Here is a 23,456-nt window from a genome sequence, read left to right as displayed (position 1 = left end):
AGGGTAAACTCAGAAATGTTTTCTTTACATCACATCTTTTCTTCCCCCCTGAAAGTTGAGCAAAAATAAAACACAAACAAAATCTGAAAATAGAAAGTAACCGTCTCTATTAATTCTGTTGAGCAAAGTTCATTTCCAAACGAAAATAGCTTTAACTTTTGTCTTGCGTAGGAAAAAAGCATTCTATGTGCATTATTCAAATAAATTGTAGACCATCAGGAAAAGAAAAAGTTAAGAGTGGAAAAAATGTATAATTCTACTTTTCTTTTTTAAAAAAATGTGCTAGTGTACACACCAGTAATAGGCGGGTACTGTACATGTTCTTTTGTAATTGACATCCTTTCCAAGACCACATGGAAAAGAAAAAAAAAATTACCATGATAATATAAAAGAGAATGGGATCTGTCTTTGCACTTAGTGCCCCCTCTGGAGACAGAAACCTGGCTATGCCAGACAAAGTTTAGGTCTTGCAGGAAGGACAAGTCAGAAGTTGGCAGAACAGATTCCATGTCTTTGGAATGCTAACACATTCAAGTTTGGCTCAGCACATCCTCAAAAGATAGTCTTCAAAAATTCTGTTGATAAAGTGTTATAAATGGTGTTTATTCCCAAAGTGCCCCAAGAAATGTAAATGTGTTTTCCTGGCATCTTCACAAGAGTATATTGGCCCCTTGAATCTAAGTAAGTTAAACCTCTCATGAACTTTTACCAAGACTTCTGAGCCAACTCATAATAAGATCCTCAAATTTTCCCCACAAGCACACCAAATATGTTTTAAAAATACCTTCTTGTCCTCATTAAGCACATGCCAAATTTCCCTCAACTTTGAATCCTTGCCAGAACTCTTATTCACATTTGTAATCTGTAATAGTCAAGGGCAAATGAAGTTTCTGTTCATCTTGGGCTTTCTTCAGGTACTTGTTTCAAAGAAAAGACTAGACAGAGAGATATTGGAGGATCCTGAGAATGTAAAAAAGAAATCTTGGAAATTCCCAGCAAGATGAAATATGTAAAATACTTGGGTTGAAAAAGAGGAAAAACTGTCTTGGTAGGATTGATTGTAGGACCTTGTGGAAATTTTTGGTGCTTTAAAAACTTTAGGGAAATAGAATGATCTAGGTTAATAATCATGGAATTAGTTTATATATAAACTACATAAAGAATCCACAGGGAGAAGCAAGATGCCCTGGGGTCCTCTACCCATTTAGTAGGATGCTTTTAAAGAAGAATATAATGATGGGGTATCTTCTATATGGGAGTTAGGATCCTAGGATGAATAAATGGGTAAAACTAAACCCCTGGAATTAATCTTTTATTGGTGAAAATAAGAACTAACATGATCTCTCATTTTCTTCCCACCAGATTTTCCTCTTCATTTAATCTCCATTCATACAAAGAACATTTTATAAAATGGGAAGGGTCTTTGCTAGACAGATTTTAATGAACATGAAATTGTTCATTCTGTTGAAATTTAAATGAAATTCTTTCCCTTTGAATAGTACTTGGATTCTTGACAAGTTGAGCATCTAAAACATTTAACCCCTTGAGTTAAATCTGTATATAAAGTTTGACCTTGGTTTTCTACCAAGAGTAGTGTCAGGAGGTCAAGAAGTAAAAATTCATGCCTACAAAATTGATTAGCTAAGAATTATACTTGCTTGTCATAAATTATTTATATACTTTTAAGTATCAGTGAACCTGTGGTTCTGGGCTGGATTTTTAAATGATCCAATCCTTGTCTTTGAGTGTCTTGTAGTCTGGAAGAACTCATGGAAAATCCATAAGGAAGAATAAGGTGTCTTATTATTAAAAGATACAAGAAATGAAGAAGGAAGGAGTATTTTTAGCACTGATTGTATTTTTTCCAGATATTATAGATTTGCATTTAAACCACTCTTAGTATTTTTATGTCACATGTTTTTATTTTTTTAAACAAAAAATGTTAAAGCAGATACATCTTGTAATAAATGACACTGGTGTCTTAGCCTGAGAGTCTATGATAAAAATTGGATTTGTTACCTGCAACAGCGTAGAGAGCGGTATGGTTTGTGATTATGTCTTTCCATCTGGCACGCCCATCTCCCTGTCTGCCAATCACCTGGGGATTTATCTGCATTCAGCACTAGCTGGAGAAAGTTTGGAAGCCAAAATGTTGATGTATTTATGTATGTGTGTGTGCAGAAGTGCTGAAAACAGAAAAACTGATGGGCAACTCCCACTCAGAAAGCCAATAATAACCTCATCTTGCTTCTTTCACTCACTTACTTTTAGCAACCACTGGAAAGGAAAGACAGCCAGAATAGTTCTCAGCACAGTGTTTCCAGCCACCGAAGTCTTCACACGGCATCCCCAAGCCACAGCACACAGGTGCTTCCCGAGTACCCACCTGCAGACGCTCCAGCTCCCGATCACACTGACAGCTCTGGGCAGAAAAAGCCAGACCCTTTTAAAATCTGGGCCCAGTCCAGGAGCATGTATGAAAACCGACGTGAGTAGCACTCTGCCTTTCTGACCTCCCTGAGCCCCTCTCCAGGCTTCAAACTTTCTCTTGAGGCTTATTAGAAACAAGCGATTTTCAGCATGTAGATGAGATGCAGGTAAATTTAGATACGGAGTAAAAGCTGCTCAAAGGCGCCAGTTGAATCCCATAGATGTTCATGGAAGGGTCATTATGTCTTCATTGTTTGGTGAGGGGAGAAATGGATGACCATCAAATCACTGGCCTGGATAAAAATGAATTTATTTTTCCCTTCAGTTAAAAGAAGCGGTGGGGAAGAGATGCTCTGTCATTAATTCTTCACAGAGTGGAGACTAGCATGCCATGAGATCATGTATTGTGAAACAGCTCTGGTACACAATGGAACATAAATAGGATTGGTTTGGATTGCAGACATAATGGGAGCAAATGAAATGCTTTTTTAATGGTCTCTTGATTTTTACCAGTATTGGGTTGTTTGTTTGTTTTTTTTTTAAACATTATCCCTTTGTCTAAAGAGTTCCTTAAAAAAACAAACAAATCGACCAATAAACAACAATGATTTGTGCTTTAATTATTTACACAGTTGTTAAATGTATCCCTTTGGCTTTACCTTTTCGACAGTTTTGAGCTTTTCTATAAATACGTAATCTGTAACCTTTGACTTTTATAACATAAAATTCTTCCCATGTTTAATTTCTCAGTAAAAGAATTTCCATGATGCATAGCGTTTATGAATCTTAGCAATGAAAGTTGTTAAAATGCTTTAATCTTGTTGTTGTTATTGTCAGGTACCATGCAGTTGGTTCCGACTCACAGCGGCCCTATGCACAACTGAATGAAACACTGCCTGGTCCTGTGCCCTTCTCACAGTTGTTGTTACACTTGAACCCATTGCTGCTGCTGCTGTCTCAATCCATCTCATTGGGGGGATCTTCCTCTATTTCACTGACCCTCCAGTTTACCAAGCATAATATCCTCCTCCAGGGACTGGTCCCTTCTACTATCATGTCCAAAATATGAGAGAGAAAGTCTCACCATCCTGGCTTCTAAGAAGCAGTGTGGCTGTACTCCTTCCAGCATAGGTTTATTTGGTCTTATGGCAGTCCCTGGTACTTTTAATATTCTTTTCCAACACCTTAACTCCAAATACGTCAATTCTTCTACAGTCTTCCTTACTGACCCACTTTGACATGGTTTGCGGTAGTTGAACCTTAGTCCTCAAAGTGACATCTGTGCTCTTGAACACTTTAAGGATTTGCCTACTGGAATATGTCACTTGATATCTTGACTGCTGCTTCCATGAATTATGATAGTGGATCCATGCAAAATGAAGTCTTTGACAACTTCAGTCTTTTCTCCATTTATCATGATGTCATTTATTGGTCCAGTGGTGAGGATTTTTGTTTTCTTTACATTGAACTTCAACCTATAATGAAGGTCTCTAATCTTCACCAAGAAGTAATTTAAGTCCTCTTTGCTTCTAGCAAGTAAAGTTATATCATCTGCATATAACATTTTATTCATGAGTCCTCTGCCAATCCCTATGCCACATTTTTTGTATGATCCAGCTTCTTGGATTTTTTTGCTCAGCATACCAATTGAATACCTATGGTGAAAGAATACAGTCATGGCACACACCTTTCCTGTTTTTAAACCATTCAGTGTCCCCTTGTTCTTTGCTAACAACTACCTCTTGGTGTACGTACAGGTTCCTCATGAGCACAATCAAGTGCTCTGGAATACTCATTTTTTACAATGTTATCCATAGCTTGATAGGATTCACATGGTTGGAAACCTTTGCATAGTCGATAAAGCACAAATAAAAATGTTTTTGATATCCTCTGCTTTCAGCCAAGATCCATCAGACGTAAGCAATGTCCTTTTCTGAATCCGCTTTGAGTCTCTAGCAGTTCTCGTTAATGTACTGTTGCAGATGTTTTTGAATTATATTAAGCAAAAGTTGACTTGCATGTGATATTAATTATATTGTTCGATGATTTTCACATTCCTTTAGGTCATCTCTAGTTGGAATGAGCACAAATATGGATTACTTCCAATCGGTTGGCTAGGTACCTGTCTTCCAAATTGCTTGGCATACTTGAGTGTGTGCCTCCAGTGTTGTGTGTTGAAAGATTTCAATTTGTATTTCACCATTTCCTGAAGCCTTGTTTTTTGCCAATGCCTTCAGTGCACCTTTGACTTTTTCCATTGGTACCACTTGATTATATGCTACTTGAAATGGTTGAACATTGACCATTTCTTTTTGGTACAGTGACTCTGTGTACATCTTCTATCTCCTTTTGATGCTTTCTGCATCATTCAATATTTTGCCTGTGTTGTTGTTGTTGTTGTTCAGTGCCGCCGAGTCCGTTCCAACCCATAGTGACCCTATGGGGTTTCCGAGGAGCAGCTGCTCATCTTGAACTGCCAACCTTGCAGTTCAAATGGATTTGCAGTCTGGCACATTAACCCACAGCACCACATCAGGACTCATTCATTTTGCCTGTAGAATCATTCAGTATTGCAAATTGAGACTTGAATTTGTTCTTCATTTCCATCAGCCTGAGAAATACTGAGCATTTTTTTCCCTTTGGGTTTTTTAACTCCAGGTCTTTGTATGTTTTCTTGTAATACTTGACTTTGTCTTATTGAGCTACCCTTTGAAATTTTTTCTTCAGCTCTTTTACTTCCTCATTACTTCCATTTGCTTTAGCATCTCTATGCTGGAGAGTGAGTGTTGTCTCTTCTGACATCCATTTTGGTCTTTTTTTGGTGGGGGGCGGTCTTCTTTCTTTCTTCCTATATGTTGTGATGTCATCCCACAACTCTTCTGATTTTTGGTCATTAGTGAATAATGCATCAAATCTGTTCTTGAGATGGTGTCTAAATTCAATTGGTGTATGTTCAAGGTTATATTTTTGCTTTCATGGACTTGTTTACTATTCTTTAGCTTTAGTGTGAACTTGTATATGAGCAATTGATGGTCTGTTTCACAATCTGCCCCTGACCTTGTTGTGGTTGATGATATGGAGCTTTTCCACTGTATCTTCTCTCAGATATTGTGACTCCTGGTGTATTCCATCTGGTAAGGCCTTTTGTGTTATTTTAAAAAGGTATTTGCAATGAATAACTCATTGTTCTTGAAAAATGCTGTCATGTGATCACCAGCCATACTTCTCTCCATCCAGATCTATCACAAAGGTCATATTTTCCAACTATTGATCCTTTCTCTTATATTTCCATCTTTTGCATTCCAATCACTAAAACATGTTAATTGCACATTTGATTAATTACAGACTGAAGAAGTTGATACATTTTTTCAGTTTCATCATCACTGGCTGTAGTGGTTGGTCATATATTTGAGTAATAGTGGTATTAACTGGTCATTCTTGTGGGTATATGGATTTTATCCTATCACAGACAGCATTGCACTTCAAGATCTTAAAATTTTCTTTTTGATGATGAATGCTACCCTAGTTATCTTGAATTTGTTCTTCCAGGCATAGTAAACCTTATGATTTTCAGATTCAAAATGGCCAGTATCAATCTATTTCAGCACTCTCATGCCTAGGATATTGATCTTTATGCGTGCCATTTCATTGTTGTCAAGTGTTCAATTTTCCTAGATTCATACTTCCTGCATTACATGTTCTGGTTATTAATGAATGTTTGCATCAGTATTCTCCTCATACTGAGTTGTGTCCCATCATATAACAAAGAATACCTTAGATTTACTTCATTTGTGTCATCACGGTCCCCTCTACTTTGAGCAGTCACCTCCTCCCCAGTTGCATTTTGAGTGTCCTCCAAGCTGAGGGGCTCACCTTCCAGCACTATATCTGACAATATTCTGGTGTTCTTTGTAATGTTTTTATCTTTAAACACTATATCTAACAGTGTCCCATTGTTGTTCCTAAGGTTTTCATTGACTAAACATTCAGAAATTGTCTGCCTCTGTTTATTCCAAGTCTGTCTTATTCTGGAAGCTCCCTTGAAACGTTTCCATGATGGGTGGCCCTGCTGGTTTTCAATATACCAGTGTTGTAGGTTCCAGCATCACAAGCAACATGCAAGCCACCTCCATAGGACAAACTGACAGATGACTAGTGGTTTATCAGATAGGAACAAACAGAATGTTGCAAGTCCTGTTTATATGCAGAGTTAGTTATAGAGCTCCATCATCACATGATCTCTGGTCTTCAAAAGGAGAAACTGAACTGGTAAGGGTTAACCTTACTTTCTCATTTTAAGTGAAGTAAACAGAACTTGTATTGCTGCCATTTTCCCATGAGTATATTTTATAAGGAAGGGAGTATGTGTGAAGTACGTTTACCTTATTTTCCCTTTTTAGCAAAGAACAGGAGAGAATGTATAATGAAGGCAGGGGCTACATTTGATTAAGGGTCTGAGTAAAATTGGAAGAGAGACGATCGTTTTGCCCCGTCCACCTGTCACCACAGGCTTCCTTTATAGTCACAGCTCTTGTTACCTCCCAGGTAAAACACCCAGGAAAAGTCAGGGTAAGAGATTCTGTGAGGCATAAGAGATACTTCAACCTCTTGCAGTTGATTTGATACATTTCCCTTGGTAACTGACCAACTGAATCCAGTTGCTGCTGGTCAGCTTCCCTATGACCCAAACAAAAGAGGCGAATGAAGCCAATATCCTTGTCTAAGAAGGAAAGTTAGCCATACTCCTAGGTGAAATTCAACAGCTAAGGAGCACAAGGCAAATGTGGAGGCTTGCAATTACCAAATACTAGAAGTTACTCTATCCTTCTCTTCCCAAGAAAGAAACACCATTGCCCTTCTACTGTTCCAGTGTATGGAATTCAGTAGGCTGTTTTGGCTAAGGCTTTATTATGTGGACAAAAGCCAGATCATATGTGAATGGATTTATTTAGTTCCTGGGCTAGAAGGACACCTCTAGAGTCTCCCTGAGGCTTGGCCACAGGAAATGACGTTTCATTAGAAACATCACTAGTCAGAAGTAGATGCTGAATATGAACCTGAGATATGTCTCCTCACTAATTGAAGAAATGTTTTCCAAGTGGGATGTTTTCACAATCACTATATCGTTCTCTCTAGCCATGCAGCTCCACCGATCAATGATCCAACTTCAGTTGATGTTGAAAGATTGCTTTATCAGTGATGTCTCTCCTTTTCTCAATGCAGTACATATTTGTGATTAGGCTTCCATTGTATGAATCATTCTGGGATCAAATCAGTGATGTGCTAAGCTGTTAGTAGGGCACCGTGGATTGACAGAAAATGTTAACATATCTGTTGAATAGAAGGCCCCAGCTCAAATGCCAGATGCATCCACATTTAAGCAAAATTTCTTAAGAACTTGTCACAGCCAACTGCTTTGCTTTACATATTGAAATTGCTCAGGTGGCAGCCAAATCCAAATACTCAGAAGGGTGCCAGTTTTCTTCATCTTCTTGAGCATTTAAGGGGTAGGATGTAGCAGTACACATAAAAATCCTTTTTTTTTCAGTGCTTGGAGCCCTGGGCAGATTTCCCAGTCAGTAAGGTAAGATTAGTAAGTAAGCACAAGTAAGCTTATGCTTTCTTTCCTTACTGGCTAATCTGCTCATCAGAGATTGTAATTTTTGAAAAGAGGTTTTGATTCACTAAGTGGGACAAGTTAACCATGCTTACCTTATTGGATAATCTGATCGCTGGTGTGGCACTGTGGATTAATGTGCTGGACTGCAAAGTTGGTTTGGACACACAGTCAGCGGTTCAAGCTCGCCAGCTATTCCTTGGAAACCCTATAGGTCAAAATGGGTCAGAACCCTATGGGGTAGCTATGAGTCAGAACTGACTTGATGACACTTAACAACAGCAACAAATTGAGTGATAAAAACAATCTAATGGTTGTTAAGTTTCACAGAGATTTCTCCTTTACCACTAAATGAGGATAATGATGAGATGTTCTCCCCACTGGTAACTATTCAGTATCTGCCATAGATTTACTTCTTTTCACATTACCTAAGCATGAACCAACAGCAACCTGTCTTTTCTTCAGAATTTTGCTTTAGCCACAAAACAGTTTCTACCATTCCCCTACATTACTTTATAGTATGTATGTGTTTTGTTTTGTTTAAACTACAGCACGTATGTACCCTTGCTAGATTTAATTCCCTGCCTCTCCCCACAAGACATATTAAAATGAGCAAAGTTGGTAGTGCAGGTCAAATTGGAAAATAGAAGTCAGAAACAACATCATAACTTTACCCCTTTTTTGTTGAAAGTATATTTTTCTTAAAGCAATATGACTATTAATATGATCTCTGATCCAATTCCTTCACATGGGCCATAAGCTCTGAAAGCTAACTCTATTTTTGTTATGGCCATCTGTCAAAACAGCAGTGAGAAAATGAATTGATTTAGATTGTAGATGTGTTAATGAATCCCTTTGGAGGACTTTAAATGGTTAATTAAAAACAAAGGCAAACATTGGAGTGTTCTAAAAGACATGGCCTTCGGTCTTTTCTCTAGGTAACATAATAATCATGCACAGATCTTTTAAAAAGGACATTGATGTGATCTTATTAGTAAGCAAATGTTTGGGGAAAATAAGCTAATATGCAATAGCATTTGCTAAGGAAGTAAGTGTAAAGCTTGCCATCGAAATTTTGCCTGCTCAAACAGTAGTTTGGAGATAAAAAAGCTCAATGATGTCTTAGTCACCAATACTGTAAACCTGTCATGCTGTGGAGAAAGAGACGGCCTTTCACATTTTGTAGCTGGTGTATAGGCCTCTTTATCATTGTGAGTTTAAGAAGCTTGGGCGTGCATCTAGATTTAAAGAGCTGTGATGACAGTTCCTATTTGTGTGTTTGTTCAGATCCTAGACAGATCTGATGATTTGTGTCTCTATAAATATAAAACTATTCTAGTTTGAATAGCCTAGAATTCACCCGATCAGGTCTTAGTACAAGTATGATTTCTATCTGGAATTTGATATTATTTTAAATAAATGCAATAGTGTCAAAGTGACAAAAGCATTATTTAAAATTTTTTTTAAAGTTATATAAGGGTTTAGAGAAACCTTCTAAAGTTTAGGACTTGACTGAAACAAGGCTATATGAGAATGTGTACTTTAGGGTATAATTTTAAATGAAGAGTCTAAGATGGTAATTGTAGCTCTGTGAAAGTCTCATGGTAGAATAGTAAATGGTAGCTTTTTGACCAAAAACAAAATCACCATGAATAAAAGACAAATTTTAGAAGTCAAACTGTAGTCTTTTAGAATCTACAGCAGCCATGACCTTTACTGAGAAAGCTGAACTGCACGCTCCTTATCAATCAAAACTAAATTAAAATGAACTAAGAGAAAGCGCATGCATTATACTTTGCAAAATTGTGAAATTAATATTCTAGCTATGTCACCTTCGCCTGCATCGGGATTGAGCAAGGGTGAAAGAGAGAGAGAAATCAATTCCACGAACTTTGGAGAATGTCAGAGTAAGAATCCATTGAAAACTTTTCTTCTCCCATTGTTATTCATCCTGTTCAGTGTTCCTTCCCACTGGTCTGGGGGTGGGGCAGGTAAATGCCACGAGAGAAAGTGCTTCTTCTGCACTGTTGTTGACCAAGAGTAGACCAAAGACAAGATGCAACACAAAGTAATGTGCATGTCTTTGCCAAGTCTGGAAATGTGTTGTGTAGTTGTAGTAATGGAGCAACCAGGAGGCTTCTCTTTAAACCTGGTGTTTCCATAACTTCTAATTATCAAAGGAATTCTTTTGACTGCTTTATTGGATTGGCATTGGCATTACCTAATGGAGACTAACTGCTTTGATTTTTCTCTACCCAAGGGTTTGAATATGAAGAAAACTGGACAAGATTTTATTAGTTCTATTTGATGTGGTGGTGGTTATGTGCCGACGAGTCGGTTTCGACACATAGCTACCCTGTATAGGGTTTCGGAGGCTGTAAATCTTTATAGGAGCTGAAGGCCCTCATCTTTCTCCTGCGGAGCAGCTGGTAGTTTCAAACTGCTGACCTTGGGGTTAGCAGCCCGACTAATAACCACTATGATACCAGAGCTCCTTTTCTATTTGATGTAGCCTCATAATTATTTAATTATTCTCAGAAAGATGAGTCTACATTGCTGCCTCCTAAAAAATTACTTCTAATCAAATTGCCTGAAATTAAGAGAATAAACATTTTGAGGGATGCAGTTAAGAAATCGTAATACAGCTATGAAGAAGAGATAGCAAGTGGCAACAGAAGAAAGAAAGTGTCTAATCCTGTGATACAAGGGGGCTTCAGAATGTTCACGGAAAAAATTCCATTGTCTTTCAGTCTCATTTTTCCACAAACGTTTTGAAGTCCCTTCATATGTTTTAGTACCAATACATCGCGAAAGTTATTTATATGGGTAAATGACATTTAGTTGACAGAAGCATATAATAGTTAAAATGCCAAATTTAACGTCAAAAGGCTTCCTTTGTAACCTGCCTGTAAGCTGTTGTATCATATTTGTGTTGATGTTTGTGACTAGTCATTGGTGTCTTTAATATCTTTGGTGTCATTGAGTATCTTTCTTTTCAACAGACAAGCTCTTGAAATAAATATGTCATTCTTGCATTGAATCTCAGACAGAAAAAAAAAGATTTTTGTTTTCTTATGGACTAAACTGGATGATAAGCCTAAATTTCTCAGCCACAGCGTCTCATACCACTATAGCTTAAACATACAGGAACAATTTAGGAAGTTGTTAACAATTTAGGCAGGAACCTGCTACACTTGGTATCACTGTAGGATGGGCAAATACTTCTGTGTTACAGGATGCTGAGAAAAATGGGTCTGGGCTGGGGGTTCTCTACAGATACCATTTCATTGTTGACAGAAAAGCCACACATTGGGAATACGTATGGCAGAGTCTGCCAGGAACCTAGTGTTGGCTGGAAAGCATTCCTGGACTATTTTGTAATAATCCTTCTGCTCAAGTGAACCAAAGACAGAGACATAACTTGATTTAATTTGTTGTTTCAATGAGACGATTATAGCACAAACCCTTTAACTAGCTATTCGAACAGAAAGAAAATATTGTTACCTTAGTGAGCACAAGAAAATATGATTCTCAACTGGGGTTTATGAGAGTTTCGTGCTGTAGCTAAGCGCCATGCTCCATGACGTTTTTGAGCTTAGCCTCAGCAATTATAATAAGAGCATGTTGGATAAAAAGAACCAGTTTCAAGCTGTGGTATTAAGGTAGCGCAAGGAAAATACCAGATTCATACATCTACTCGCCTGTTGAATTCCTTGCTTCTCTCTCGCTTGTTCATTTACTGTGCATCTTAAACTCGTGAATGAGTCATCGCTCACCACCTTAAAGTCTAAACAACTGCCTCCTTCTCCCCGTACCATTGTACAGAATTGGAGAATAATGCAATTCTTAGACCTACACACTCCTTCAACCCCAAATCCAATTAATTAAATCAAGTGGAAAGTGCACAGAAAAGTATTTGAAAACCTCCTTTGGGGCCACTAAATTTTATTTTTCATCTTTAAATGGAAGCAATGTCATTTTATAGACCATAAAACATACTATGTACATACTACAAGATTAAATAAGAATTAAATAGAAATAGCCCTGTTTTTATTAACCTAGTTAAGTCCTAAAGTGGTATTTAGAACAATTTTCATGTATATTAAACATTTTCTTGTGAACATTACTTTTCTTTAAGAAAAATAAGATTTTCCTTTTTGAGACCTCAAGCGTTACTGACTTTTAAAAGTAAAAGATTTCAAGTTATTAGATAATAAATTAATATTTGCAATCGTTGGAAGGATTATAGGCAACTGCTGGAGTAAAATAGTCACTCTAACAATGAGACATTGTCGAGTCAGTGCTGACTTTTAGTAACCCTGTATAGGGTTTCCAAGGCAGTGGCTGGTGACTTTGAACCGTTGACCTTGCAGTTCAAACTGACCTTGAGGTCCAGTACTTATCCTTCACTGCCATACCAAGACTTTAATAATGAACTGATGGAACTAACATCATAGGAAACTTTGTAAATTTGGAACTAATAGGATACTAACAGATTAAATATTAGCATTACTTATCTTGATTACTTAGGGATTGAAAGTGATTTAACAAGGCTTCTAAATCCCTAGATGCAGCTTCTGCTTCTGAAGTTACTCTTAGTATGAGAACGTGGTCACACATTGGTGTTAAAGCACATAACGATTTTTATTTTCTTAATTCTCCTGGCAACGGTACTGAGAAGGCATAGTCACAGCTGACTATGATTAGGAATTATCAAACAGTGATTAGTCCTTTGGAAAAAAGAAAGGGCTCAGTGACTATTCCATGTTTATGTTCCCGTGTCATCCCTCATTTCACCATCTAGATAAATTTGTCTCCTTGCCTTGTATTAGAAAGCTTTCATCTGCTCATCTGCCATCAGTATTGGTCCTGTGATTGTGTTCACCTTAGGAGCACAGTTCATGCATCAGAGAAATAATCTCTCTTTTCCTTGTTCCCTCTCTGCAGTTCCAGATTATCAAGAACAGGACATTTTCCTGTGGAGAAAAGAAACTGGATTTGGATTTAGGATTCTGGGTGGAAATGAACCAGGGGAACCTGTGAGTCTTTGTCTGCCCTCCTCTCCAGTGCTACTTTTTCAGACTTCAAAGGACACTGGTGGGAGTGACAAATCACCAAGATTTGAGTCCAGCTAGGTGCAACACTGAGCACAGTGTGGGAAATTGGTTAGAAGAAGGGACGAGCCTTTCTTTAACAACAAAAAAAATGTATTCGTGTTTGTGAAAAAATGGCGACTTCAGAATCTGGAGTTTCTCATCAAGAAGATGTAAACAAATAACAAACAGTTCATAAGAAGTTACCATCACATTTATTCAGACTCATGGCCACTCCAGGTGTTGCAGAATAGAACTGCACTCCACAGGGATTTTATGGCCATGAACTTGCAGAAGCAAATTGCCAGACTTTTCTTCTGAGGCTCCTCTCCGGTGGGTTTGAACCACTGCCTTTGGTTACTTAGTCAAGAACTTAATAATTTGTGCTGCCCAAGAACTCTTAAAAAAAAGCAATTAACTCCAAACCAAACCGACTACCACTGAGTTTATTCTTACTTATAGTGACCCTATATAGGGTTTCCTAGACTATAGATATGTATGATAATGTATAGACCCATCTTTTGCTCATGGAGGGGCTGGCAGTGGTGGGTGTATACTGTGGAGTCTATTCCAACTCAGAGTGCCCTGTATAAGGTTTCCGAGGCTATAAAAACTTACAGGAACAGAAAGCCTCCTCATTCTCCCATGGACCTACTGGTAGATTTGAACTGCTTCCCCTGTGGTTATCAGCCCAGGTCATAATCCACTGAGCTACCAGGGTTCCTTCCATGAAGCAGCTGTGGGCTTAAAATGCTGACCTTGTGGTTAGCAGACCTACACCTAACCCACAGTGCAACTAGGGTTACTTAAAAGAAAAAGGAAGTTGTTATTGAGTGCTGTCGAGTCAGTTTCCACCCATATCGACCCTGTATAGGGTTTCTGAGGAGCTACTGGTGAGCTTGAACCACCGACCTTGAGGTTGAAACCAACGTTGCAGTTCAGCGTATTAACCCACAGTGCCACACCAGGACTCCCAGTATCCTTTTGACAAATTTCTGTTAAATCTGTCTGCAGTTGGTTGATTCTGTATATTGATTAGCTAGTGCACAGAGATACTTTACAAGGCATTGTGAGAAGTTAGAGTAGGAACATGATCTTTACAAATGCAAAGCAAAAGCACTGAAAACAAATCAGGAGACATACATTTTAGTCCCAGACACGTGGCCTCCCTGCGCCACAGTTTCCTCAGGTTTTGAATCAGTATTCATATAGTACACCAGTGCAGGATACGTTTGAAAAGAGAAAATCTCTTTTATAAAATAAAATAACTTTTATTATAATGTTGTTGTTGTTAAGTGTCATCAAGTCACTTTTGTATAGGGTGTCCAAGGACCACCTGGTGGGTTTGAACTGCCGACCTTGTGGTTCGAAATCCAGTGCAAGTATTGTCTATTGAGGGGAGTTCAGTGATTCTGTAAGATAAGCCTAGGCCAGTGACCCACAAAAGTTAATGGTTCAAGCCACCAGGCACTTTTTGGGAGAAAGATGAGACTTTCTCTTCCCACAATGATTTAAGGACATGAAAACCCTATTACACAGTCACTATGAGTCAGAACCAAGTCCAGGGCACTTAACAAAAACAAGAATAACATTATTTATTGGAGGAACTCTGGTGGCACAGTGGGTAGGAGGCCAGCTGCTAACTGAAAGGTTAGCAATGTGAACTCACCCAGTAGCTCTGCAGGAAAAAAACATCTGTTCTGTAAAGATTGTTTCTGCTGTGTGCTGCCAAGTTGATTCACAGAGACCCTAGACGGCAGGGCAGAATTGCCCCATAGGGTTTTCAAAGCTGTAAATCTTTACAGAAGTAGATTGCCACATCTTTCTCCTGCAGAGCAGGTTGAACTGCCAACCTTTCCGTTATAACCAAGTGCTTAACGACTGGGCCAACAGGGCCCCTTCCCCATAAAGATTATAGCTGAGAAAACCTTAGGGGCAATTCTCCTTGGTAACGTACAGGGTCACTGTGAATCAAAAACTCACTTGGACACCAGGAACAGTAACATTTTGTATTGAGGGCTTATGTGCTCCATACCATGCTAAAAGCTTGGAAACTACATTTTACTGTTTATCCATCACATTCATGAATCTATCCCCATTATCAAATGGAAAAACACACACACACAGAAAAGTCGATTAACTTGCCCAAAATCATAGAGCTAGTAAATGGAGGGGCAGGAATGCTGCCTTACTACAGAGCTCATATTCTTAACCACAGTTGTGGAGATTCTTAGATTCTATGTACATTATAAATGCCAGGAAAAGGTGCTTGGATCATTGTTATTTACTGGGAATGCAAGGAAGCACAAATACTTCACATAGACTTCAGTGGATGGCAAATAAAACAGTAAAATACTAAAGACTGCTCTGCATTCAAATGCTAAAGCATTGCAGAAATGAGGCTGTCAAGCCAGACTTTGCTTCATTCATTCATTCAATCATGTTGTTGTTACATGCTATCGAGTCGGTTCTGATTCATAGCCAAGTAAAGGTACTTGTATCATTATAACTTCCTGGAAATGCAAGAAAGCACAAATACTTCATATATACTTCAGTGGATGGCAAATAGAAATGGATAGGGTTTCTAAGGAGCAGCTGGTGGGTTTGAACTGCTGTCCTTGCAGTTATCAGTCCAGTGCTTATCCTATAACAGTATTTACTGTATGCTTCTTAATTGCTAGGTTTTTTATGAAAGAAGAGCTTTTGTGTAGATAGGAAAGTTGACGAGTGGGGAGGAAAATGATTTATGGAGCCACTGGGAGGTGCAAACTTAATGTTCTTGACTGCTCATCAAAAGTTGGAGGTTTTCTCCCACTCAGAGGTACCTCAAAAGAAAGATCTAGATATCTACTTGCAAAAAATAAGTCATTGAAAACGATTTGTAATACAGTTGTGAGTTGGAGTTGATTCAACGACAGAAAGATATAAAGCGATTTGTATCAGCAAAGGGGTAAAGGATCATTCAGCAGACCACGTATAAACATAGTGGCACCGATCATAATCCATGGTACCCAGTGGGTGCTCAGCAAGTGTTTGAGGCATGCATGTATGCAAGAATGAATGAATTGAAGTGTTCTGAGAGGTGTGAAAGTCATGGCTGTAATAGTAAATCAAGAAGGTAATGTTTCACCCATTGTTCAATTACTCAACAGATTTATATCGGTCACATCGTACCACTGGGTGCTGCTGATACGGATGGTCGCCTGAGGTCTGGAGATGAATTAATCTGTGTCGATGGGACACCAGTAATTGGAAAATCACATCAGCTTGTGGTCCAGCTTATGCAACAAGCTGCCAAGCAAGGCCATGTCAATCTCACAGTGCGGCGGAAAGTGGTGTTTGCGGGTATGTTTATCATTCATTCCTTCACACAGTGCATTGTCAGTTTATGCACAGAAAAAGGCCCTCCTTCCTATGTCTGCCTCCTCACGCATCTATTTTAGCAAATGTTTGCAAATGTGACCAAGTTCAGAATTTCCAGATGGTTTGCTTTTCTGAAACCATACAAAACTACTGTCATTCAAAAGTACTTTTAATGTGTCATTTGAACATGTTCAGCAGAGGCTTCTATAAGATGTCTAGTCAAACATTCCCTTCACCCTGTGCCAAACAAACTTAGTCATCCTTTTCATTTAAAGATTGTTGTTAAGTACCGTGGAGTCGGTTCTATCTCATAGTGACTCTGCACAGGGTTTCTGAGGCTGTAAATCTTTACGGGAGCAGAAAGCCTCATCTCTCTCCTGCGCAACAGCTGGTAGTTTCGAACTGCTGACCTTGAGGTTAGCAGCCTGATTCGTAACCACTACGCTACCAGAGCTCCTTAGTTCTTAACAATAGAGTTCATTATGAAAGTCAGAAGTGTAGCTTCAAAATCAAAAGTCAGGGGTTTTTTTACTCTGTGGTTGACTATCATTTTGTTAAAGGGAAAATTTTCTCTTCCCTACAAATAAGTTGTCGAGCTGGTAATTCTTTGCCCATTTGGATTCCTTCCTCCTGGCCACCGTCTTCAAAGTTCTGTTGCTCTGAAAGCATGGCCTATCTCTTAAGGCTCAAATATCACTTCTGAGAAACCTTTGGAAGTCCTTTGCTTTCTTCAGCCAACTTTTTGCCATTCTTGTGACTCTTGCTTTACTGCTGTATCTAAATATGCCATTTTGAGACTGCTTGTAGTTTATCTGGAGTCCTGGGGGGTGTGCTGTGGGTTAATGCGCTGGATTGCAAAGTCGCTTTGAACTGCAGGTCAGCAGTTCAAGCTCATTAGCCGCTCCTTGGAAACCTTACACAGGGTCACTATGGGTCAGAACCGACTCGATGGCATTTAACAACAACAAAGTAGTATATCTATCTGCTCCACTGAACTTGCCAACATCTTGAAAGCACACATGTTGATTTTTCTTCTTTGTCTGCAGCATTCAAGACAGAACCCAGAGTGCGAAACAGACATAAAAAATGTTGTATCTATTGAATTACTGAAGAAGTATGACATGAAATATTGAATATGAATTCCCCATAGCATTTATATTAGTAAAACAAATATGTATCGGATTAAATTAATTGGTGCCATTATTATTTTTTTTTTCTCTAAGACTTTCATAACTCATGTTTAAATGTAAATAATTCATTATGGAGTTAAGAGAGCAGCTTTTAGTGTGAGCGTCTACTTTATGCACTTACAGAAAACAGTGTTAATCAGTCATGGAATATTCGTTTTCCAGAGATCTTTACAGCTTCAGAATTCTTCTTTCACAAAGCTTTCCATGTAGCCACCAGCAGTCTGTTGCAATTGAGATGAAATGAAAACTATGTTACTTGCTTGGTCCAAATAAAAATAGGGCAGTTGATTTTGTTTGTTTCAGATATATTTTAAAAATAATATATATATTCCTTAAATACATACATTAACAATAGAGTTTACATGTATTTAAGAAATACATATTTCTTATAGAATTTGGATTTTTAGTATTGTTCCCAAGGTGTGTTAAATCTATGAAGGGAAAAGCTTTGGGGAACACATACAATCTCATCCAAAACCTTGACACACATTTTGCTTTTGGCATGAAACCGTTAAGTTGGTCACACCTACAATGGTGATTCTGTAGAAGTTTTTTAACCTGTCACCTAACAAAGTAGTAAAGCTGGTGTGATGGCTAAATTCTGGGGATAGATTAATGATATGTGGAAGTAAGGGAGAGAAACCTAGTAGACCTCTGACAGGTACTGATGTCACCCATCCTACAATAGGGCTTCCTTAATGGTATAGTCAATTTACAGTCTTGCCTGATGGAAACGAAAAAGCAAAGCTGTTGAAAGCCAAGCAGAAATATGACTGGAGGGGAAAACCAAGACAAATGTGCAGTTAAGCTTGTATCTACAAAACAAAAGAGGTGGTTTGTCATTTGTGTGGCCCACACCTGCTCTTACTACAAGTTTTTATTTGATTTGTGCAATGGGAGCTATTTCAGTGCAAACATCTGTCTGTGTGTGGATGCTGATATGCAACATGCTGTATATTATACATGATTTGACAGTCCTTTTTTATGTTTAGGTGAGATCAAGGTTAGTGGGTATTGAGTAGTAAATACATATCGCAAGACGCTGTTTGCAGTTGTGTACCCTACTTTTGGAAAGCCGGATGCTGTGTTTTCTCATTTAATCTCTTGATTCCCTGCGTGTTGTGAAGTTAAGGGAAGGAAGAAGGAGTGGAGGGACACATTTTGTGTGTGAGTGTGTGAAGTTGGCACAATCTTGACATGAACTGCTCTATAACAGTTCCCAAAACAGAAAATGAAGTGCCCTCGCCAGCCTCATCCCATCACAGCAGCAACCAGCCAGCCTCCCTGACAGAAGAGAAACGCACCCCGCAGGGAAGCCAGAATTCTTTGAACACTGTGAGTTCTGGCAGCGGCAGCACCAGCGGGATTGGCAGCGGAGGGGGCGGTGGCAGCGGTGTTGTGAGTACGGTGGTGCAGCCTTACGACGTGGAGATTCGCCGAGGGGAGAATGAGGGCTTTGGCTTCGTCATCGTGTCTTCCGTGAGCAGGCCTGAAGCCGGCACGACTTTTGGTAAGTATTGGAAATGATTTCCCTTTGTGTTTCATATGATGCCAGGGGAATGTTTTGTTGCCTGTGAAAGATGGCCAAAAGCTCATTAACAGAAATACTTGAATGCTTTTCGCCTCAGGTAATTAAAGTCTTAATTGGGGATGGTGCTTATGTGGTAGGTTTTTTTGGGTTTTGTTTGGTTTTTTGCTTCTTGAAGCTTGTGTGTGTGTGTGTACATATATATAAAATATGTGTGTGTTAACCTTTTAGCCTCCATTCTGAATGTGTGTTTAAACACACACACACAAAACTTCACACCTACATGGGCATTTGAAATTTTGAATAGTAACCCCTGAACATTGAAGAGTATCAGAAATTTTGGCCAAGAGAAAGAGTTTTCAGAAAATGGGCTGCCATTAATACCAGTCACCTCAATAGGTCAAAGAGTTTTAAAGAGGAACATATGGTTGTTTAAATGCCTATGAAAAAGAGATGTGCAGCGTGAAAATAGTACACAAAATATCCTTTCCACTTCATCTGTGCCCTTTCTCTACTCCGTACCCACTGGGATTTGTTTTTTCAATTTGGTATAATATTTTTACTGTTGCCTGGTTAAGATTCTGGTTAAAATCTGAATTAAGATCCCTTTGTCTTTGCTGTCCTTAAATTCTGACAGGGAGGATCTTCCTGTCCCCAACAGATGCCGGGGGCTTCAGCTGAGTATGGGGAAACATAGTGTTACCTTCTGAGAAGGTTAACTAACTCTCTGCTGGTGTAAAGAACCCAGGCGATTCCAGGATCCTCTGCCTACGACTCGGCTTCGCATTAGAATAGGGTCTAGATGTGCACTCCAAAAATGAGCTGCCTCCCTGATTAGATAGAAATTCATTTGTTGCCTCCCAAACACATGCATGGATTAAGACAGAACATGATGAGACATGGGAAAGGCTGTGAGAACTCCGAAATTAACTTCAGCTCTACCCCCAAATGACTTAGACACATGGAGTCTGATGACCAGTGGTCCAGGCCAGAAAGCTATGTTCAGCAAGCTGTTGTATCTCATTAGCATTCTTATCCAATAGGAACCTCCATTTAGTCTGGGTACAGTGCTTCCTTCTAAAGTCATTTCCCCCTAAGTTGTGTTCATTCAAGGGGTCCACTAGGTCTGTGCACGTATGGCTGCAGTAACCGACACGCCTTCCTAACAGTGCTTTTGTGAGCTACCTTAACAAATAAACTGACCGTGGCATGTCGTGGGTGAATGACTTGTTTTTGAGCCAAGTTTTTGTTTTGTTTTGTTTTTTTTAAATTAATTTTGGAAGCTCTTCTGCTTAATTTTAGAACAAAGAAAAAGTGGGGGAGGGAAGAAATCCCAAGTTACTTTCTTTAAATCTTCAACTTGACTGTCCGCATATCTCTTGCGATATTCTCAGAGTTTCAGAATTCTTGCTTCTTTTTCCAGAGAAAAACAGCAGTTGTATCAAATGGCAGGCTGTGTAATATAATGAATATTGAATGTCTTCGCTCACCCTTTGACCTTTGATTATTTTCCTTTGGCTTTTACGCTGAACAAATTAAACTTTCTCTAATACTTTGCATGAGATTTCTGTTCTGAGCTATGCAGAGCTTGCTTCCATACCTGCTTTTCTGTGTTTTTCATGAAAGTTGTCCTTGATGTTATTGTTGTTGTTGTTAAGTGCTGTCAAGTCGATTTCAACTCATAGCGTCCCTGTATAGTGTTTCGGAAGCGTGACTGGTGAGTTTGAATAACCTTGTAGTTCAAACTGACCTTGCGGTCCAGTGCTTTAGCCCACAGCGCCATACCAGGACTCCTTTGTTGTTGTTAAGTACCGTGGAGTCGGTTCCGACTCATAGTGACCCTGCACAGGGTTTGCAAGGATGCAAATCTTTACGGGAGCAGAAAGCCTGCCGACCTTGAGATTAGCAGCCCGATTCGTAACCACTGTGCTACCAGAGCTCCTTAGAGATGGCATAAGTTTAATCAAGTCCTTGAATCTAAGTATAGAAACTTTCCACCACACCTATCTATTGGATTCCTGTAGACTGTTTACTTCCTTTTTCCCCCTTCTTCTTTGATATTGATGTTATATCCAATGACATAAATTCAGGCAAGTGTGCTGAAAGTTAAAGGAATTATATAGTGCATTGTCGTATGCATTTTATCTTCAGGGTCCAAATTATGATGGAAGAGCCTACTAACTAATTTCACTGCCAGCCATGTTACTTTTTTTTCACTCTTTCTAAAACGTGGCTCAACTACTTCATCTTTACAGCCCCCAGAAATACAATTTTCAAAATAAAAGGATATTCATAAGGAAATTTGAAATCCAATATACAACTAGCTGGAAACTCCATGTCACATCTCAAAGGCAGTTTTCCATGTCTTGGTTGTTACATGGACCACCTCAAAGTGCACAATAAACATTCCTCTTCAAATCTGCGTTTCCCAGTTCTTAGTATTGTAGATGTGTAGAAATTTAGAGTGAGTGAGGAAATGATGCAAGGAAAAGGTTTGAGGAATGATTTGAACCTCGCTTTGGATCACTGTTCTCAGCCTGTATGGGCCCTCAGTTTCCATACTCCTTTGAAGAGATTTTTGTGCAGAAAGAGAATGATTTCTGAGCCAGTGAACCAGGTAGGCCCTACTCTGAAAGTACACAACATAGGCTGAGTGAGCATAGGTCATCAAAAGAAAAATAGGTGTGAAGGTTGGGAGCTTTCTTGGCTCATCTCATAATTTTGCGTATCCCCTAACCTCTCCCCCACAAAAAAAGGTTTCATCATTCTGGAGGGGTAGTCAGAAAGTCTGAGTGTTTATCCATTAGGTATGTTCCGATTGAATTTTTCGTGCTAGGAGTCTCTTGTCTCATCAGACGCCTGGCGATTATTTTTCTAAATGGAGAAAGAGCAAAACATTGGCAGAAGCTGAAACAGCAGCTGGCAAAAATGAAGTGCCATGAACACAGAATGCGTAAAAGCGTCCATATCAGCTCTGGGTTTCACATTTGCAGACTCAAAATAAGCCAACCGCCAGTTATTTTTGGAGTCTTTAGAGTCTTTGAAGTTACTAAATGTTTTGCATTTTGTAGTTGATTTAAGGGAGAAAGCTGGGACCTCCCCGTCATTTGAAATTAGGAAAGGCCTCCAGCAATGATCAACAGTTTCAGGGCAATCATCCCTGACATTGCCAATGTTTTGACCCTCAGCGCAGAGCTCTCCTTTAATAACATTTGCTTAATGCTTTAATTAATTAACACTTAACCTTCTCTTTCCCTTTTCAACCCTTTTTCTCCTCCCTTCACTATATTCCCACGTAACTTAAAAAACAAAAAATTTAATTTAATACCAAAGCAGGCAATGCATGTGTGGCTATGCCTCACAAAATAGGTCGGATTATTGAGGGAAGTCCTGCAGACCGATGTGGCAAGCTGAAAGTAGGAGACCGGATCCTGGCAGTCAATGGATGTTCCATCACCAACAAATCCCATTCAGACATTGTCAACCTAATCAAGGAAGCGGGCAACACAGTTACCCTCCGCATCATTCCTGGAGATGGTAAAGTATACCTCTTATCTCCCTCTTCTTCTCTCTCTCATTAGTGTTCATGTCATTAAATAATGTTGACTTACAGACAAGCGTATTCATCCCTAACGGAACATACCCATCAAACAAACATGGATCATTGTTACTGAACCACACCTCATCGTCTTAGTCCTCCACATCTGTGACCCTGTCTGGCTTGCAGATATCAGAGTTTGAGCAAATCTTCAAACTTTCCCCCAACTCATTTTGGTTTTGGTGCCTTCATCTTTAAAAGAGTGTAATAATTTTCATATAGGTTGTAAAGATGTCCTGATGTTCTCTCTAGAGATCATTAATGTTTTTTTATTCCAGCATCTACTGAAATTTAACTATGTAATATGGTGACATCACAAAAGCATCATAATGACAAATTGGAAACAATGCTGTGTTAGTTTCAGAATAATTGGATGTGTCAAATTATTTGTGATACTTTTGTTGTTGTTTGTTTGTTTTTAATGTAATTGAAGAGTCTAAAGGTTTGTGCCTAATTGATTTGACACTAACTCTTGGATGTGATTGAAGATAGAATTACAGCTCTATATTTTGATAGATTATATTTACTTTAAATTCTCCCCGGTCTTTTTGTTTGTTCATTTGATGTGTTAAGTTCAAATCTTTGGTTTCTTTAAACCACTGGATCTCATCTGGGGGTGATTTTTTTTTTTTTTTTT

The 23,456-nt window shown here is 38.8% G+C and overlaps 1 protein-coding gene across 6 annotated transcripts in view; it reads left to right on the top strand.

The window, feature by feature from the left end:
• The window catches only part of MAGI1 (membrane associated guanylate kinase, WW and PDZ domain containing 1), a 900,270-nt gene that overhangs the window by 853,347 nt on the left and 23,467 nt on the right, over positions 1 to 23,456 (top strand). For 3 of the 6 annotated variants that reach the window (XM_006862110.1, XM_006862113.1, XM_006862115.1), the window contains exons 14-19: positions 2,272 to 2,488; positions 9,871 to 9,954; positions 12,995 to 13,086; positions 16,293 to 16,485; positions 18,910 to 19,203; positions 22,555 to 22,758. In XM_006862110.1, coding sequence (XP_006862172.1) covers positions 2,272 to 2,488; positions 9,871 to 9,954; positions 12,995 to 13,086; positions 16,293 to 16,485; positions 18,910 to 19,203; positions 22,555 to 22,758 — 1,084 coding nt within the window. The remainder of the gene's footprint in view (positions 1 to 2,271; positions 2,489 to 9,870; positions 9,955 to 12,994; positions 13,087 to 16,292; positions 16,486 to 18,909; positions 19,204 to 22,554; positions 22,759 to 23,456) is intronic. The other 3 variants (XM_006862114.1, XM_006862111.1, XM_006862112.1) reach the window with 3 other exon arrangements.

This window comes from Chrysochloris asiatica, unplaced genomic scaffold, assembly GCF_000296735.1.
Source record: "Chrysochloris asiatica unplaced genomic scaffold, ChrAsi1.0 scaffold00046, whole genome shotgun sequence".
NCBI lineage: Eukaryota > Metazoa > Chordata > Mammalia > Afrosoricida > Chrysochloridae > Chrysochloris > Chrysochloris asiatica.
This window is presented reverse-complemented; position numbering and strand designations above follow the sequence as displayed.